Source organism: Laetiporus sulphureus (genome assembly GCF_001632365.1).
Source record: "Laetiporus sulphureus 93-53 unplaced genomic scaffold LAESUscaffold_6, whole genome shotgun sequence".
Taxonomy (NCBI): Eukaryota; Fungi; Basidiomycota; class Agaricomycetes; order Polyporales; family Laetiporaceae; genus Laetiporus; species Laetiporus sulphureus.
The window spans coordinates 557385-575052 of NW_024468515.1; the positions used below are offsets into that span (position 1 = coordinate 557385).

Below are 17668 nucleotides of genomic sequence, written 5' to 3' on the forward strand. Positions count from 1 at the left end.
TTCTTGTTGTTCCATGGAAGGAAAGCAACTGGAAAATACATCATAACAGCGCCTCGACAATTATGAGTACAGCGCGTACTGAAAATGGAAGCCAAATTCGTCATGTTGATTTGTGTAAAATCGAAGTCGAGATTGCGACTGCAGCGGGATTATTACCGTCTCTTGGATTCTGAAGCTTGTAACATTAGACATCTTCAGCAGAAGTCATCCAAGAGACGCGCTTACAGGCTCGCCGCTCCAGTTGAAGTAGCTGGAGGTCTCATCGGGCCTTCGCTAAGCTCTCTTCTGTCATAGTAGCCTTAACATTATTTGCACGACTACACTGAGGTAGCTCAGCAACGATAGAAGCCATGAAGAACACGTACAAGAACTAGCATTGGAATTGTGTCCATGAGCATCATGATCTGAGACTCACAGCTTGCGAGCACATCGACGACAGAAAGAATATTGATCTCGAAGAACCTGCCACCGCGATATTTGGAACGCTAAGATGGTGCATCGATGCAGCTGTCATGGAACGTCCTTGACGCAGGGGTGCTCTTTCCTACTTCTTCTTTCGGTCCAAGGCCAAATTCCATTAGGTCTTGTCGATACACAAGAAGATCATGAATCATGATGACAGGAATCGTTCTCCAGCGTCGCGCTGCCTTGCTCGGAAACCACATTGTCCGAGGATTGCGAACGGCGGCATGACTCTGTACACGAGCATATTCTTGAGAGGATGGCAGTTCGTACAATACAAATCGGGAGGAGAAAATGAGCAGATATTGTGTTCATTATGATAGAGAATGTAGATACGTTGGAAGATCGTGCATATGATCGGCGATATGATCGGCTGACACAAGGGTGCACAAGAGATTATCGGGCTTTAGCGTGTGATCCCAAGTTTAAGTCACAAAATATAGAGGGAAGGAGGTTGCGTGCTCACAGTTCAACGTTCAGCGACGATCGACTACAGATATGAAAGTTACTGAAGACGTCCTTGCTGGCGACGCATGAGACGACACGTCCGTGGTCGGCTGCACAGCATTAATCGGAGAAGAGTCCCAGGAAGATAGACCGGAAACCTGAAGCGACCCCAGCATTGACTGGTTCCTGCCTTGTCTACAATGCAATGTGGCCGAACAAGGATCCACGGGAGGAGGAGCAACAGAAGGATTTACATGAGTCGGTGGGTCGAATAGCAATTGACAGGACGTACGGGAGATATAGTCCCAAGGTATTACGCGTGACGGGGTTCAATGCCTGGGACGGAAAGCCCCAGCGTTCATTGACCTCGCTCGGTAACTGGTTCGCACGATGCTCATGGTGATAGGCCGAGGGATCGTTATCAGACACAGAGGCCGAGTATGACGAAGACGACCCCTCGCAGAAGGTGTCGCAGAGGGTGGATGGCATGTGAACGGGGGTATTCGGGCTAGAGTCTGACTCTGAGACATGGGCGTGATGGTCAGCCACAGACGCATCTTCGGCGGGCAAGGGGATGATCATGGCGAACGGGACGCGAAGGTGGGGAGCGACCACGCTGCGGTGCGGGAGCCATGGCGGTCGGAAAGCAAGCGTTTTATATGTGAGCGAGGGCGAGGCTAACAGGGCTGATGGCAAGGAACGACCCGATTGAGAGGGCGGGAGACTCACCGTCACATTGCCATGTGGGAGGAGCGCGCATTGCGGATTGGACCGTGGATTGTTTGGAGGTTTGCAAGCATCTTCCGAGGCTATAGTTGAGCTGTTGATCGCGTTCGCTATGTTTTCCGTTACAAAACAATTTGGAAGAACGTCGCCAGTTTATGGAATTTCTTGAGCAAACGACAAGGGCTCTCAACGCGGTCACGAGACCACGAAATGTGAGCGTGGCAGCATACGCGACGCGCCCTAACACCGCAGACATGAAGCAATTTGCGCATGTGGCAAATGCTTAGCAAATGTCGACAGGTTTTTTGCCTTTGTGATCTCAATTTGCTATGGTTGCTTCCCACATTCCATATTAAGTATTTGCATATAATATGTTAGAGGCAGAAATTTAAAATCATATATTTTAAGAAATGACACCATTTTCAAACTCACCAAATACATTCAGAATTTGAGCGCTGTTGAATGTAATTGTACATTTTTGAACTCCAAACCATCACATGTATAAAATATCCAGTAGCAGATGAAGGTGTAATTACGGTGAATGACTTTCATTCTAGTAATCTTGGTTAGAATGACTTCAGTAGGGAAGTAGAATGTAGGCATAATTACACCTTCATCTGCTACTGGATATTTTATACATGTCATAGTTTGAAATTCCAAAATGTATGATTACATTCAACAGCACTCAAATTCTAAATGTATTTGAGTTTGAAATGGTGTCATTTCTTAAACATATGATATTAAATTTCTGCCTCCAACATATTATATGCAAATACTTAATATGGAATGTGGGGAGGAACCGTAGCAAATTGAGATCACAAAGGCAAAAAACCTGTCGACATTTGCTAAGCATTTGCCACATGCGCAAATCGCTTCATGTCTGCGGTGTAATACCGCGACGCTGATCTTTTTTGTGTATGTATATGTCTCTGCTGCGTTAAGAACAGCTCATGGTCTACATATTATTAGACATCTGCAAAAAACAGTGCACATCTTGACAGCGATCGAGCTTGGGTTGAGTACTCAGTACTCAGGCCTCAGGCTCTCAGCTCCGTCAAGTCTTCACGATATTCGCAACATTGTACCATGGAACACCAGCCCTTCTTTGACTGCGTTGGAGCCAATACAGTTGAGAGCAATGATTTGCCTCGTTACCAACCACGATGACGGTGAGAAACTTTCCGCGGTAAGAGATCACTCTCGTGCTGGACGGCCTTCCACGGCACGCGCATGAGCGCTAAACCGCAGCGGTCGGCGGCTCTTTAACGCTCTCAGTGCTCACCCTGACATTACAAGCTCGCAATGTCATCAACATTGTCGCCGTTGGCAAACTCCCCTCAGGATATCATTTGGTCGAAAGTAGACTCTATGTACTCTGGAAAAGCCTCTCAAAATGGTTCTCGCTCTTGGCCCGCAGTGTCTGCGCACGTCCTGTCGAAGAACTTAGAAGGCGATACTCTTGAACTGTATCTCTTGGATTGCTGCTTGCAGATTGCGGTGTTTCTGTCCTCCGCTTATAGGCATTGACAGGCAGAGATAAAACTCGGTAAATGTCCTCTTAGTCAAGGGAGACCATCGTCAGGTTAGCATCACTAGTCGACATTGCAACTGAGACCTTCCGTCTACACCAGCATAGGCAGGCCCGATGGCAATCCGTGTCAGCCATGCAAGATATATAGAGGGACTGCGGCTGCCGTTCCTTTCTCTTTGTCGTTGATCTTATTTTCGCCCGTCGCCCTGCAAGTTCACCTCGCAAGACAACCCTTAAACAAGCCCAACATGCAAACCGCCGCCCTCAAGCAGCACTCTCGCTCCTCCTCTGAGCCCCGCATCGGAGCCTCGGTCAAGAAGGCACCCATCGCTGGAGGCTCAGCCACCCCAGCTTCCGCCCGGAGGCTGTCGACCCCCGTCGCCATCGCGCGCAAGGTACATGCATGCACTTCTATTCGCTATCCGACGCAGAGACTCATCCTGACTTATTATGTAGGATGGACCCGTCAGTCAAGCTCAGCCTCCTCCTCGTCTCTCTCGAACGGCCAGCGCACTCGCGAAGGAGAATGTCCCGTCCTTCGCTCGGCCGACCAAGGCCACAGCTGCACGCGCTCTCGTTGCAGCTGTGCAGAGGTCTCCGCCCAAGCCCCGAGCGGACGCGCCGTCTTCTGCCCGCCGTCCCATCGCAGCCACTCCAGGTCTGGTACGCCGACCCGAGGTACATGGCAAGACTGTGCCTCGCAAGGTTACCTCGGTCCCGGCTCCTCCCCGTCCAGCCGCTCGCCGTCCTACGGTTTCCCAGGTTCCGCGGCTCAGCTCTCTCAAGACGAGTCCTCGCCGTGAACCGCTCAAGAGCTCGTCTAGTCTTGAGAAGGGTGGGAAGCAGGATGTGGAGGCGTGGTGGACCGTCGCTCCCAAGGTCAATGCGAAGGTGGACAGACAGGACATGGACAAGGAAGACGTGGTCGAGCCTGTGTCGGGCGTTCTGGCCGAGCTCAAGAACGACGCTGAGGTCAACACGCTCGATGTCGCCCTTGCAGTCCCCGAGGAGTTGTGAGTGTCCCCAATTGCGTCTTGCTCACGTATATGAACGTTCATGCGTGATTATTTAGGCTCGACAAGGAGCACCTCACGGATCCGCTTGTGCAGGTCGATGCAAGTGGCACACCAGGATACGGAGAACCCAAGGTGGAGCCGACGACGAGTGGGAAAAATCATTTCGAGGACTCCATTCACTCCGTCGAAACCACCGGAAGATTATCCACTGTGAAGAACACAGTCACCACAGGTGAAGAGTACAAGGTAGGATCGGCAATGAGTGGGAAGAATCATCTCGAGGACTCCAAGCGCTCTGTCGAGGCCACCAACGTATTTTTGCATGTGAAGAATGCAGTCGTCGCAGTTGACGAACACACGGTGGGATCTACAACAAGCGGGAAGAATCATTTCGAGGACTCCAAACGCTCTGTTGAGACCACCAACGAACTCTCTAATGTGGAGAAGGGAGTCATCGCCATCATCAACATTATCGATGCCGACGATGTACCATCCGCAGCTTTTCCAGAGGTGAAGGACCTGGTTCCTCTGGAGATGGCGGATGTCCGCATTATTTCCGAGCGGCAGTCGTGAGTCGTTGCGTTCTCTACCATCTCGCATGTTCTTATGACCCTCCCTGCTCAGGAGCAAGGATGAACGTCGCGACGAGGCTGACAAGACGGCGCCTGCATCCACGAGGCCGGCTTGGCGTCCGACTGGCTTTCTGACTGTCCCGACTCCTAACCGGCAGTACGGCGGGCTCTCCAGACAGAACATCCCGCGCAACGTCACGACCGCCAGGGCCCTGCAGGCGCGTCGTCACGTGGAGGAGAAAGCGGTCAGACCGGTGTACCTCGGCTCGACCTGGACACCTAGGAGCAAGCCCATCGGCGCGAGGCGTTCCGTGGCACGCGAACCCGTCTTGGAGATCCTATCTGAGACGGACGAGGATGCCAAGGAGGAGGAGCAGTCGTAAGCCGCTTCTTTCTTCGATATTCGACACATATTGACCATCATTGTTACCTAGGCTTGAGGCTACCGAGCGTGATGGGGCCGACAAAGCTGGCTTCCTCACGGTGCCTACTCCTGGCTGGCAGCATGGCGGTCTTTCCATGCGAACCGACTCGTGCGACATCACGACTGCTGGGAGAGTGCAGGCGCGTCGTCGCGCGGAGGCGAAGGCGGTCCGGCCGGTGTATCACAGTTCCACCTGGACATCCAAGGATAAGCAGGCCGGTCCGAAGCCTTCGGCAGCTCGCGAATCCGCCTTAGGGACACTGACCGAGGCGGATGAGGATGCTGAGGATCAGGACCAGTCAGTCAACAAGCCGGAGGACTTCGATATTCGGGGAGAATGCTCGGTGCAGATCATCACCGAGGGCACTACTCAACCTTCAGAAGACGACATGGTGGCCTTCCAGTACGTATACAATTTTATTTGCTGAACTCATTGCTGAAAATAATTAGGCGCCTGTTCACCGCCAAACGCTATGAGGATGAGTATGACGATGACGAGGATGAGTATGACGATGACGAGGACAAGGAGGAAGAAGAGGAACAAAGCTCGCAAGATCTTGACGTGATTCAAGCTTGTGAGCTTGGCGACATCGCGACCGAGCAGCTTCAAGGCGACCATTCTGAACACGATGATCTCCACATCCTTGGGTATGCTTCATGTTTTCATTGTGATTGCAAACACACTCATCTCACTCTATAATTACAGACGTATCGGTGCGGCCTTTGGTCGGGACGAAGATGACGGCGAGATGGAACCGGAATCAGCGGAGCACGCCGCTGCCGTCGGCACCGTCATCGAGGCGCAGCACGTGTACGGCTTGGACTTCGTGCAGTGGCATGGGTTCCAGGCTCTCTGGCCTTATCCGGGACAGTGGCACGACAAAGGCAAGGAGTGGATCTTCGATTGTTCAACCTGCGGCGTCCCTAAGGAGCTCTTCATGCACGACGGTCGCGATGACACCATCGGCCGCCCTGTCACAGTCCAAGTCTTCGGGCGCGACATGCAGCCTGCATCCCGCGTGATGCATACTCTTCAAGCCAGTGACATCCGCGAGGTGGCAGTTCCTTTGCCTCAGGTGTGCAAGGTCGAATTCGCAAATGTTCCGGCGGACGGCAACTCCATGGATGGCTTTGTCTCATGGCCTCTATGTGTGGCGGGCTACCCTGGCGCACCGTACGGGTGGCTTGAAAGGGGTATATTGATAGGGACTCGGACAGGACTCGAAGGTGACATAGACGGCGCGGATGCCGACGAACATCCTCGGGTTGGACTACCAAGAGACAAGATCGACAATGGCAAGAAGGACGACGGGAAGGACAAATATGACGACGGTGACGGTGGCGACTTGAATGCCGATGCTTGCAGGGTTTGCTGCTCCGGCAGTGTGGAGGACGACTATGACTGGGAGGAGGAGATCATTGCTGCGTATGAACAGGTACTTTGTTACCGTCCTTGTTTACGCAGCAACACTGACAATCCTCCTCGTATAGACTGACTCAGAGTTCATCGCAAGTGGCTCTTCGGACGGCTTGACAGTTGCCGTTGTTGACCTTGACAGCCCGCCATCCGTTGTCGTGCAGTCCACATCCGGCGCGCAAATTGGGGCACTTTTTGCTGGAGATAGAATGAGACATGAGAGTTCGACGGTGAGTGTAAAGTTTCTCATAATGCACTGTATGTTTCTAACATCGTGACTGCATAGATTGATGTGATAACGCCATCAACTGCGGGTTCTCTGACGGCTGCTGCACCTGAGCGACCAAAAGAAGCATCGGCTCCTAGGCGAGGTGGCTTTTGGTCAAGGCTTTTCAGGCGTTCCTCTCCGCGTTCCTCTGCAGGGGAGGATTTCGTTCACGGCTCTGGCTCTGAGAGACCGAGTAAAGACATGACCACGGCGATCTTCCCTGCGGCTACTTCCGAGCTCCCGATCGGCATTGTTCAAGATAGCTATATCCTGGAGGAGGATGAAGAGATCGCACGGATCACTGCCGCAGAGAAGGGGAAAGGTCGTTTGATTGAGAAGGACGACGAGAAGCAACCGGAACCTGAGCCTGCTCCAGAGCCCATCTCGTCATGTGAGACTGTTGAGGAGAAGATCGTCGAGGACGAAGTTTTCTTTGCCTATGATCCGGTACGTCAGACGGCAGCTATGAGCTTATTTCGTTCTCCCTGATATTTCTGACCATAGGATAATGCGTCTGAGTTTCTTGAAGGCGATTCCACAGGATTCACGATGGTTTCCACCACTGGCTATCACAGCCCGCCTCGCCCTTGCGTGTGCGCTCAAGCGGAGTTTGCTCCGCTTGCATCGCGCGCAAGGCTGTCCCCTGCCCGGGATGAGAGTGGGCTGGCGAGCCTCACGGTGAGCTTCTCTGGTCTTTGTCTACCAGTTGCTGTCTGACGTTCATTTTTCCATTAGGCAAACAGCGAGATGAAAACGGCCTCCCAGCTTGAAGAGTCTTTGTCCATCGCTACGTTAAACACGCCGTCAGCACCGCCAGCCGCAGGTCAGACACACATCGCTTCTGTCTACACATCAGCGACTGCAACATCTGGCCCGGTGCCTGGAAACCCAACGTCGACCTCTTTATCGATGCTCTCGCAGCCGACCTTCTGGCAACGTCTGTTGGGTCGTCAATCCGCAAGTGCCTCTCAAGAGGAGTCTCTCGACTCTAGTGTGGCTGTTCATCGCGCCTCGAGTCTGTCTGACTCTGCTGGTTCTTGCATCATGACCTCTCCCGCGTCGACTGTCGATGATTCGTCTTCCTCTGATTCGTCTTCTATGATCTCTGGCAACTCTTCCTCGATGTCTCTGCCTCTCGTTTCTCAATCCTCGAGCCCTGTGCTCTCGAGCTTCTGGTCTCGCATTTTTGGACGTCGTTCTCCGTGCCCTTCTGTCTCAGCTTGCCGTGATTCCGTCAACGTGGTACCACCGGCTTGAGCTCGTGACTGCTCCTCTCACTGGCCTCTTCCATGATGTTCCCGCCCGCTGGACTGAAAGTCGTTGCTTGTCAGGATTCAAGTGCTCGTGACCTTCTTTGGATCTCTGCACATTCTCCATGTCATTGTCTTGCCATGTTGTCTGCTCTGGCTCCTCGTCATCTTGTCTTCGTCGTCTGGCTGTCGTTCGTCATTGCCCTTCGTGTTTTGCTGTCGTCCGTCCATCGTCTGATTTCTGGTCCCCCTTTCCTGCGTTGTCGCTGTCTTATTCCCGATTATCTTCATATATTGTGCCCTCTTTCTGTTTATTTTAATATTCGTCTTTCTCTGCTGCTGTAAGTCATTCAGTTTTTGTATGCCCACAAACTTTCTCATCCTTATGTTCTAGATCGGATGTCTGGAGTTCTTGTCCTCTCTAATCTTCTTGTCTATCTCTTTTTTCGGTCTGCATCGTCGAAAATACCCTAATACCTCAGTGATACCCTTTTACGTCTCCTCAAGTTCATCATGATCTATTTCTCCTTCCTTTCATGTCTAAGGTCTCGTTTCTCCTCTCTAGCTGCATCTTGTATCGCATAATGTCGTAGTATAATATAGCCTGTTAATATCGTCCGTCCATAACACGTTTATATGATCTGTCCTGTTGCCTCGTCCGGATGATTATCCGGTCTGGAAGCGTGGATATCTGTAGGACAGGACGCTCGCTCGTACTACGTCGACCCCTTCATAATGGCGCAAAGCCATAGCTATAGCATTGCACGGATATAAAGAGTAAGAGTCAGAGCTGCCCCCAGTCCGAATCCTATGCGCCACAATGATGATCCCGGTGGCACTGGAAAACGTTGCATCGGATTGTATGTACACAGAGTCTGTGTACTTCCCAATAACTATGTGTCGTTATTTAGGCTATACTAGTCCTTATGAACCATCTACAACGAACTGAATCTACTTCGGGTGCATGTAATGCAACCACAATGCATTCTAGTATCTACGGTCTGCTGTACACTGCGGTTATCATATACCAGGACAGTGCAAGGTACGGTAAGCTTACTGAAAAACAAATGCAATGGAGACTCATGCACAAGCCTGGTTTTGACATATGCGTCGCTCATCCCTCAGTCACATGAAGGGTGGTAAGTTTGACCGGTGGGTATTATCGGTCAAAATGACAAGTAAGCTCGTCGCCGGCGCTGTGGGACGGCTCAATCTCACATACGATGTGGCACGGGCGGGACCGAATGCGTCAGGTCCTTCATAACGAGCCACTGACATACACGTTCTGGCACAATCAAACACAGAAATACTTCACGCAACGGTCTGAGAACAGACAAACATATGCGAAGCATCCTCATGCAAGACCTTGCTGCAGAAGCGAGCTGCGTACATTTCATGAGGTCAATGTAGAAGCTCGAACTAGATGTTATGGATCGCCTTGATAATATCAGCAGCTATGCAAATCGTAGTAAGCGGAGCGACCATCATACGCAAATAGTTGTACCAACCTTGTTCAGCAATCGCGTAGGCTACCGCTGCGATGCGTTCAGTATCACTGGACAGAACGTTGATATTCCGACTTACTTTGAGTATGAGAAGCAATTGGGAGCGGTATCACGGAAAGGTCCACGATGCGTATGTTCTTCGTGCCATATACCTATATTTGTTGATCGTTATAGATAGCAAAAGGTGCGAAATCATTTCCCCTACCTTGAGTGTAGCATCCACCGCACCGCCTTTGTCCTCAGGCAGCATGGACGCGCTACCCACAGTGTCTGTCGCCGCTCCAATCAATGATCCAAGGACGAATCAGACAGATTTTAGACTCACGCCAGATTGTAGACAGATTATTCCTCACCGTATCTAATAAGTAGACGTCAGCATCGTTTGAGAGCCTTCGACAGTTAAGCTATGCCCACCACGTAACTGCTCGTCGGTGATTACGCTAGGCCCCGGGACAACTTCCTGTACGGTTATGCTCTTGAAAGGCTCTGTCTGTGCAACCTTGCGCGCGAATTTCGTTGCTTCGACTATGATATCCAAGTCCACACTCTCTTCAAAGTAGTGCGGATCGATAAGTGGGGCGACCTTGGGGTCCGCGGATTGAATATGCTGATGGATGCAAATAAATTACTGTGGCCATCGAGGAATAATTATGGGCACTGACAATGCTGCCTCGGGAGAAAGGGTGACTGACGCATACAGCAAGAATAATGTACGGCCTTCCCTGAACTGAGAGCAATGTGAGATATAAATTGCCACGGACAACAAGCGAAACGCACTGGGTGGTGCAAAGGAGAACGGCGTAACAAGGAGTTCAGTATCCGGAACCGCTTCATCTTTGAGGAGATCGAGCTGTATATCAAGTTGCTCCTTCACACCAGGAGGGTACGCTGAGGCGTCTGCAGAAATCTTCTCAGCGCATCGTTCAATTATCGCATTCGCGTTCTCCGAGAATGCCTGGACAGGAAGGAAGGTGACACCAGTCATCGCCAAGGTGAATGGCCCCTTCAAGTTGGGGCTATATGAGCAATTGTGAGCGACTACAAGGAACGAGACGAAACTAGAAGCCTACTGGGAACTGCGCAACTTCTCTTGAAAGTTTGGATCCTTGAGCAGGTTGCTGCTCACGATGCCATCTTGCATTTCTGGAGATGTTTCAGTTACCATGGCTGAGAGAATGATCAATCAATATACCTAATACAATCCTGGTATAAAGCTTGTCTCTGACGTTCGCCCCAACGGCCGGAAGATCCTTCTGGACAACTATGCCAAGGGGCTCCAGGATAGCAGGGTCACCGATACCGCTCAATTCAAGGATGGTCGGGGTTTTGATGGCACTGCCGAGAACATTATAGGGCGATATGCGCGACAACATGGGAAGACCTACCCGGCAGACAAGATGACTTCTTTACCAGCATACACTGTATATGTGCGTCCATTGCATTCAAACTCAATCCCGCTGGCATTCAACTCGCCGCCATCCCTCAAGGTGACGATCTTTGTGACATAGGCTTCAGTGAGGACTTTCAGGTTCGGGCGATCGATGACAGGGAGCAGGTATGCCTATATGCATGTGTACTGTAAGTTCCGCGTCAATGGAGCTAATGGTTGTATAGCTTACATTGGAAGCATAGCTCCTATTTCCTGTCTCGGGATCTACAACGGACAGAGATTTCCATGTTCCCGTCGTCTATTTGTCTCATCAGGCTGCTTATCCCCTCGATCGCGATGCGCTTACCTCTCCACTCAGCTGTAGCGAATGTCATAGCCGTCGCAACCAAGTCATGAAACAGCTTGATACGTGGACATATACGGGAAACTTACAGAATCATGAGAAAGTTGAACACCATGCTTTGCAAGACTCTGCAGCATGCGTCAGAATGTCAAATGACTGTTGTTATATGAGGACTGAATTACCTTCTGGTAGGGAGCCTCGGCACCAGAGCTAGTGGGAACAAAGGAGATTGGAATAGGGCCTGAGGTTTTCTACATTGAGATAAGGAAGATGGAGGGGAGCGAATATATTGACCATTCGATCCCACAGACTTCTCCTCAATCAAATCTTTATATTCACTAGGTGAAGCGGCCACCACCGGTACAAATCTACGCCACTTAAATCAGCTGTAGCCTAGGTGTCAAAACAAAGGCTAACTTCTCGCTCTTCTTGGAGTATTCGTGGAAGCGGTCCCAGTTCCAACCAGGGTTGCCGAGTCGTTCGATGGCTAGAGATATTTTAGTGAGTCCCGTACGATGGAATTGAACACAACCGACCGTCAATGTCCTCGCGCTGCGGCCTAGTCCACAGCATCAGGTTCAGTGCAGAACTACCGCCAAGACCCTTGCCCCTATATAATACATTTACATACGTAATATTGCAAATAAACGCACGCATGCTCAGTACTCACCGACTCCAAACAAGGGCTGAGTTTGCAGCATGACCTTGAGGGACAGTAGAAAATTTCCAGTCATACTCGGGTTGCATGATTTGTTGCAGCCAACCATTAGGACTCACTGAGCACAATGGTCACATTATTAGCAACGTTATACACTGCAAATGAGCTCACGAATGCGAAGGTCATCGATATGGGCCTTTCCAGCTTCAAGAACGACGACCGCAACGTTAGGATTCTCGCTAAGGCGATTCGCAAGGGTTAGGCCCGACGTCTGGAAACGGAGGATGAATGCCGCGGTCGCTGATGTCTGAGAGAGAAACTTCCTACCCCACCACCTGAAAACACGATGACTGTGAGTATTTTCCAGGTGTGCAACGAGGCCCTTCCATCTCACCGACAATGACGAAGTCGAAACGCTTTCCACTGATATCGGCGACTTGAGACAGTCTGCTCTCCATGGTTGGGTTTCCAGATGAACGAAGGATTATTGAAGGTTGACGGCGAATAAGAGTCGAGTCTTAACTTATCTAATCTGAGAACGGTCGAAAAAGGTCGCTGGAGAGACGGAAAACGGGACTCCAGCACGTCCCGCTCTCATCGTCTTCCATTTTAGACCGAGAACGCTCCATCTCAGTATCACGAAGCTGCTTGATGACAGATGATGTCGCGAGACACCCGGCGATGCAAAACTGACCGAAGTAAAATCATATGTTGACGGATCATTATCTATTATGGTAGGTGAGAGAAAATACGGCCCTAAGGGATATCAGAAGAAGAATACAGACTCGGAACCATAGGGGAAGCACCGCGGCGCTGCACACAGAACTTGAAAAAGTATTAGCCTCATGGGGCCTTGATATGGGATGAAATGCCCAAATCGGTCATGAAGAACGTCAGACATACTCCGACGATGATGAGAAATGTCCAAGATGGAATTCCCATGAAGTTCCTTAACTGGACTTGAAAGCTGCTTTCTGGGCAAATCAGTGTCGTGAAGGAAGCAAAAGGACACGAAAAAGTGAGGAATTAGACGATTCGTGGCGATTCTCGTATTTTCTTCTACATTATTGCCTTTCCTGACTTTTTGTTTGAGACAAGGTACCAGAAGAAGACAAAAAGAAAAGTTACATTTTTCTGATGAAGCCACGGAGCGACTATTGCGACGAGATGTTCGAGCAGTTGATAGTAAATTCTCGTAAAGCCGTTCAAACAACCTGAGTTTTGGGGTGTGATGGAGTCCATAACTATGGATGAGCCCGCTCATCCTGCAATATCAAAAGTTTATGGTCCGCAAAGTAGCGCTTCAACTCGAGCGCTTGAGCATTGGAAATTTGTGCCGCGTTCGTTTGTTCAGCAAGTTTTTCATCACGTCTTGGCGAGGCGCGGCCCTTCATAATGGCTGCTTCCTATGGACTAGAAGCCATTTGTGATTTTTAATAGGACTCCATTCGTATGCGACGTTTTGGGTCGGTGGCGTCGGGTCTGAACAGCAACCATCGGCTCGGCGCCGGGTGAACTCGGCGTGGTGCTAGTTGCATACGTGGCCGCTATGGAGGTGCGCACTCTACAGATATTATGCCAACGCTGATTCAGATGTTATTCACGAGTCCTTTAGAATGCCCAGTTTACCGTGACATTTGCGTGGCGACTCCCGTTCTCATGGAACCGTTTGAAATTCCAGCAACATGCTGTCAGTGACACTGAGGTCCGTCTTGTGGTCATGTCCTAGGCTTCACCGGCGGCCAGAGCGCTTGGTAACATACGGGACTAGGATAGATAATACTCAGCCTGCGCCAAAGTGCAGAAGATACAACAGAAATACACCAATGTCTCACAACCGCCATCCCCTGAGCTCGTATCAGATCATTGAGACGGCATCCATAAGAAGCGTCGTCACGACGCTTCTGATGGATGTCTTGGACGAGCGACACGAGTCATCTGCCACAGCATATGGAGTCGTGATGTTGCGGCGTGTGCGGCCTCCTGCATCGTAACTATCCCCGAAGAACACCATCCTTCAATTCCGTATTGTATTCTGAAGTTCGATCTCTCAGAATCTCCAAAACCATCATGCGTCGCCGCGCCGCTCCAAATAGTCTAGTTCGGGACGGTACTACAGTTTTCCACCTCGATTACCAGGATTGTAAGGTTGTCAGCATAATCAACCGTAACTGTCATGCACTCGCATTATCGGTATAAAATTCCGTACATGGGTTCACATAACTCTCATGTCCTGTGCTAGGTCACTATGCTCGCCGTCGTGTGTGTGGTTCTTCTCAGCACTGCGGTGCTATACGTATACCGTATGATGGCTGGTCGTCATACCTCACCTCTACCACCTGGTACGTGTTCCTCTTGCTGTTGTTTAAATCCTCCTGTTCAGCTGTCGACAGGTCCAAAGCCGTTACCGTTGGTCGGCAATCTCTTTCATCTCCCCGCGCACCGCCATTGTGAGGAGTTTACAAAATGGAGACTGCTTTATGGTATTCCCGACTATCATGGATTATTGAGGTCATTGCATTCAATCCAAGCTATCCAGGAGACATGGTGTACATGAATATTGTCGGCCGGAAATATATCGTCCTGAACTCAGCTGGAGCCGCAATAGAGCTTTATGATAAACGAGGGTCGATATATAACACTAGGCCTCAAACTGTCATGGCTGCAGATCTCGTTGGTCGGAGGAATTCGTTCACTCTCATTCCTTACGGAGAGCGATATCGCACATACAAGAAGTACATGCACAACGCGCTTAATCACCGGGCAATAGCCGATTACTGGGACTCCATTGATTTGGAGTCGATAACCTTCTTACAAGCACTTTCGACAACTCCAGAAGTCTTCAGGAGTCATGTCAGAAGGTATGCCTTCAGTTCTCCAATAGTGGACGTGCCATGATGACCTCTATAGAAACATTGGGGCTGTGGCTCTGCGGATTGCATATGGATATCAGGTAGAAGATGAGAATGACCATTTCGTGGCGCTAGCAGATGAGCTCGCTCGAATCACCAGAGATTCACTAGAGCCAGGTAGATGGCTGGTAGATTCGCTGCATTGGCGTGAGTATCTACTTTGAATATCATAGCTTAGAGCTCAAAGCCGCTGATTGTTTTGCTTCAGTCCGCCACATTCCTTCATGGATGCCTGGTGCTCAATTCAAACAATGGGCTCAACAGGCTTGTCTGAAATGCGAAGAATTTACGGATGCGCCTTTCGCAATGGTCAAACGTAATGTGGTGTGTGTTGAGAAACCATGAATCTCGACGTCTGCTGATGGATGAATTAGGCGAAAGGTCATGCCATCCCTTCATTCACGTCGAAAGCAATGGAGGGGCTTCCAGGGAAAGCCTCTGATTCCTCGAATGCGGAAGCTCAGGACATCATCAAGCATGTCGCAGCTAGCATCTATGCTGGTAAATATCCTTTTCACGAGCTGAACTCATCCTCATCGACTCATCATGACTTCGGTAGGTGGTACAGACACTGTGGGTCGCGATCCGTCTAGCGAGCTCACAATATGTGCAATTGACTCATCATACAGACTGCATCCCTGATGACTACGTTTTTCTTAGTGATGGCATGCTATCCGGAGATTCAGAAGAAAGCGCAAGCGGAAATCGATGCAGTTATAGGACCCACTCGCCTCCCTTCTCCGTCTGATGAAGAATACTTACCCTACGTGGGATATCTCATCAAAGAGCTCCATCGTATCAATCCGATTGTGCCGCTTATTCCTCGTACCACATTGACTGATGATGTGTATCGTGGATTTCACATTCCTAAGAACTCCTACATAATCGCAAACGCCTGGTATGTTTCGTTACTTTCTTAAAGTAGGCCATCTCATAAACTGTTAGTCAGGGCTATCACTCGTGATCCAGAGATATATCCCCAGCCTGAACATTTTGATCCAGAACGTTTCGCAACTGCTGCAGGCTAAGGCTCCAACATTTCTATCTATATACTATGTTACATAGTTTTAACTGTTCACTATATCTGTTTATTTACAGTTGGGCCTGTACATAGTAAATAGATGTATGTATATAGTATAAATAGTTTTATGATGATTTAAGGCTATTGAGTGCACAATTGCTAGATTTGACAGCATAACAGTGAGCCAATTAAAAGTCATAGTGTTCGACAGAAGCAATCACTGACAGTTGATCATCATATAGGCTCATGAACATAAGTTTCTTGTATGACATGAGATTTTCTTGTCATTCCTGGTGCAAGTGTTGACATTGAATATTTATTTTCTGCTCACTGTCATGTGCATGCTTATGCACACAGCTCCTTAAAGGCCTCAACAATCACAGAGGCTGCTCACAGTTGAGTAGAACTCCATCAAAAGATAAGACCAAAAAAACTATATAAACTTCATATAAACTGTTTATATGACATATAGACAACTATTTACTATATACTGTTTATTTACACCTCAGGAGTGTAAATAGTATAAATAGTTGGAGCCTTACTGCAGGCACTCAACCTCAGATGGATCCACAGGACATCACCTTCGGCCTTGGCAGACGGTACGACCAACATGACGGTCTTTACAGTGTTTAGAGCCTCATCATTGCATCCTAGTCATTGTCTGGGTGTTCATTTGGCAAACTGCGTGGCTTTCACATTCATAGCGCGTACACTCGCAGTATTCGACATCCTGAAGCCTCTGGATGAGGCTGGCCTAGAGTACAGCCCTCTCTTAGCTTTTACTGCCAAGCACACCTCGTATGTTGACTGTCCTTGCATGGAAGGGACACGTATCTGATATTTGAACGTTTCTAGGCATCCCGAGAACTTCACATGCAGGATTCAATTTCGATCGGTCGATTCGAAATCATTGCTCCTCCAATAGAACTGAATCGACATGCACTTTCAGCTTTCAGAGTGAGAATGGGGAAAGAAAGATGATCATATGACCAAGTACCTATTTACGAGATCTGGCGGTGTTCTATTTCAGAAAATTGATCCCGGAAAGAGAATCAGTTTGTGATTACAGCGTTTCTGACCTTCGAGGCACTACTAGCACACAAAACCACCTTCGCAAATGGAGGCATATTCCAAGGTTTCTCAGGGCCCTCGCGTGACGTATTGTATGGACGTACAACTGCGTGATGATCATGCTTCACACGGTGTTCAACATTATCAACTGTCAAGGAGTCGGCTCTCTTCATGAAATGTTCTCTTTCTCCTCATTACTAGGTGTCTTGATACATGCGGCATGTGGTGTACCAGCGGACGGCCTTAATTAGGGAAGAGTATTTCAAACCTTTGATTACTTCAACCAACGCTGATGAATGCTTCTCCATCACATCGGCTTGAAAAGAGACAGGCATGCAGAAACTACCTTCTGTGCAAGATAGATTATCCCAAATTCAACATATCCTGCGACGTAGTACAATATAGCCGCTTCCAGAATCAGAACTTAAGGTGCAGTGTATACATATTTAGGAAGAATGAGATGCCGACCGACAAGCATGTTCTTCAGATGTATTGCATCTGCGGAAGTATCCCATGGAAAAGTTGCCAGCATACTACTACTTTCTGATGGGCTCATTGTATTTTTGTGTACGTGTTATCCTGAGACCTATCCAGGATACTGAGCATAGCATCCCTTGCTCGCCAGAGCAAGGCTGCATTCTCCATGGCCGTGGAC

General features: G+C 49.5%; 4 protein-coding genes across 4 annotated transcripts; 2 read left to right on the forward strand and 2 right to left on the reverse strand.

Moving 5' to 3' along the window:
• Positions 1–829: 829 nt before the first annotated feature.
• LAESUDRAFT_468556 (uncharacterized protein) lies at positions 830–1823 on the reverse strand. Its single transcript, XM_040902584.1, has 4 exons — positions 1639–1823; positions 1202–1586; positions 929–1104; positions 830–866 (listed from the first exon to the last, which is right to left on the reverse strand). Exons 1-3 carry the CDS (start codon positions 1667–1669, stop codon positions 939–941), a joined length of 582 nt encoding a protein of 193 aa, XP_040767741.1. The 5' UTR covers positions 1670–1823; the 3' UTR covers positions 830–866; positions 929–938.
• A 1591-nt stretch (positions 1824–3414) lies between these two features.
• Positions 3415–8120, forward strand: LAESUDRAFT_711837 (uncharacterized protein; the record flags this gene model as incomplete). Its single annotated transcript, XM_040906874.1, has 11 exons — positions 3415–3561; positions 3623–4179; positions 4239–4751; positions 4807–5133; positions 5189–5581; positions 5629–5826; positions 5885–6614; positions 6670–6825; positions 6882–7310; positions 7368–7541; positions 7599–8120. The coding sequence occupies 11 exons, from the start codon at positions 3415–3417 to the stop codon at positions 8118–8120; spliced, it is 4146 nt and encodes a 1381-aa protein (XP_040767742.1).
• A 1220-nt stretch (positions 8121–9340) lies between these two features.
• LAESUDRAFT_722152 (GMC oxidoreductase) lies at positions 9341–12676 on the reverse strand. Its single transcript, XM_040908149.1, has 22 exons — positions 12401–12676; positions 12340–12344; positions 12181–12280; positions 12022–12127; positions 11888–11961; positions 11769–11838; positions 11646–11719; positions 11534–11592; positions 11441–11479; positions 11355–11366; positions 11238–11306; positions 11004–11179; positions 10811–10953; positions 10689–10761; positions 10396–10634; positions 10281–10345; positions 10033–10225; positions 9944–9976; positions 9824–9888; positions 9698–9770; positions 9622–9648; positions 9341–9567 (listed from the first exon to the last, which is right to left on the reverse strand). Exons 1-22 carry the CDS (start codon positions 12465–12467, stop codon positions 9533–9535), a joined length of 1797 nt encoding a protein of 598 aa, XP_040767743.1. The 5' UTR covers positions 12468–12676; the 3' UTR covers positions 9341–9532.
• Positions 12677–14317: 1641 nt separating this feature from the next.
• LAESUDRAFT_645896 (cytochrome P450) lies at positions 14318–16780 on the forward strand (the record flags this gene model as incomplete). The annotated part of the gene is made up of 10 exons (XM_040903945.1): positions 14318–14492; positions 14549–14870; positions 14920–15068; positions 15130–15245; positions 15296–15422; positions 15481–15494; positions 15551–15819; positions 15871–15926; positions 16490–16541; positions 16597–16780. The coding sequence occupies 10 exons, from the start codon at positions 14318–14320 to the stop codon at positions 16778–16780; spliced, it is 1464 nt and encodes a 487-aa protein (XP_040767744.1).
• Between the last annotated feature and the right edge of the window lie 888 nt (positions 16781–17668).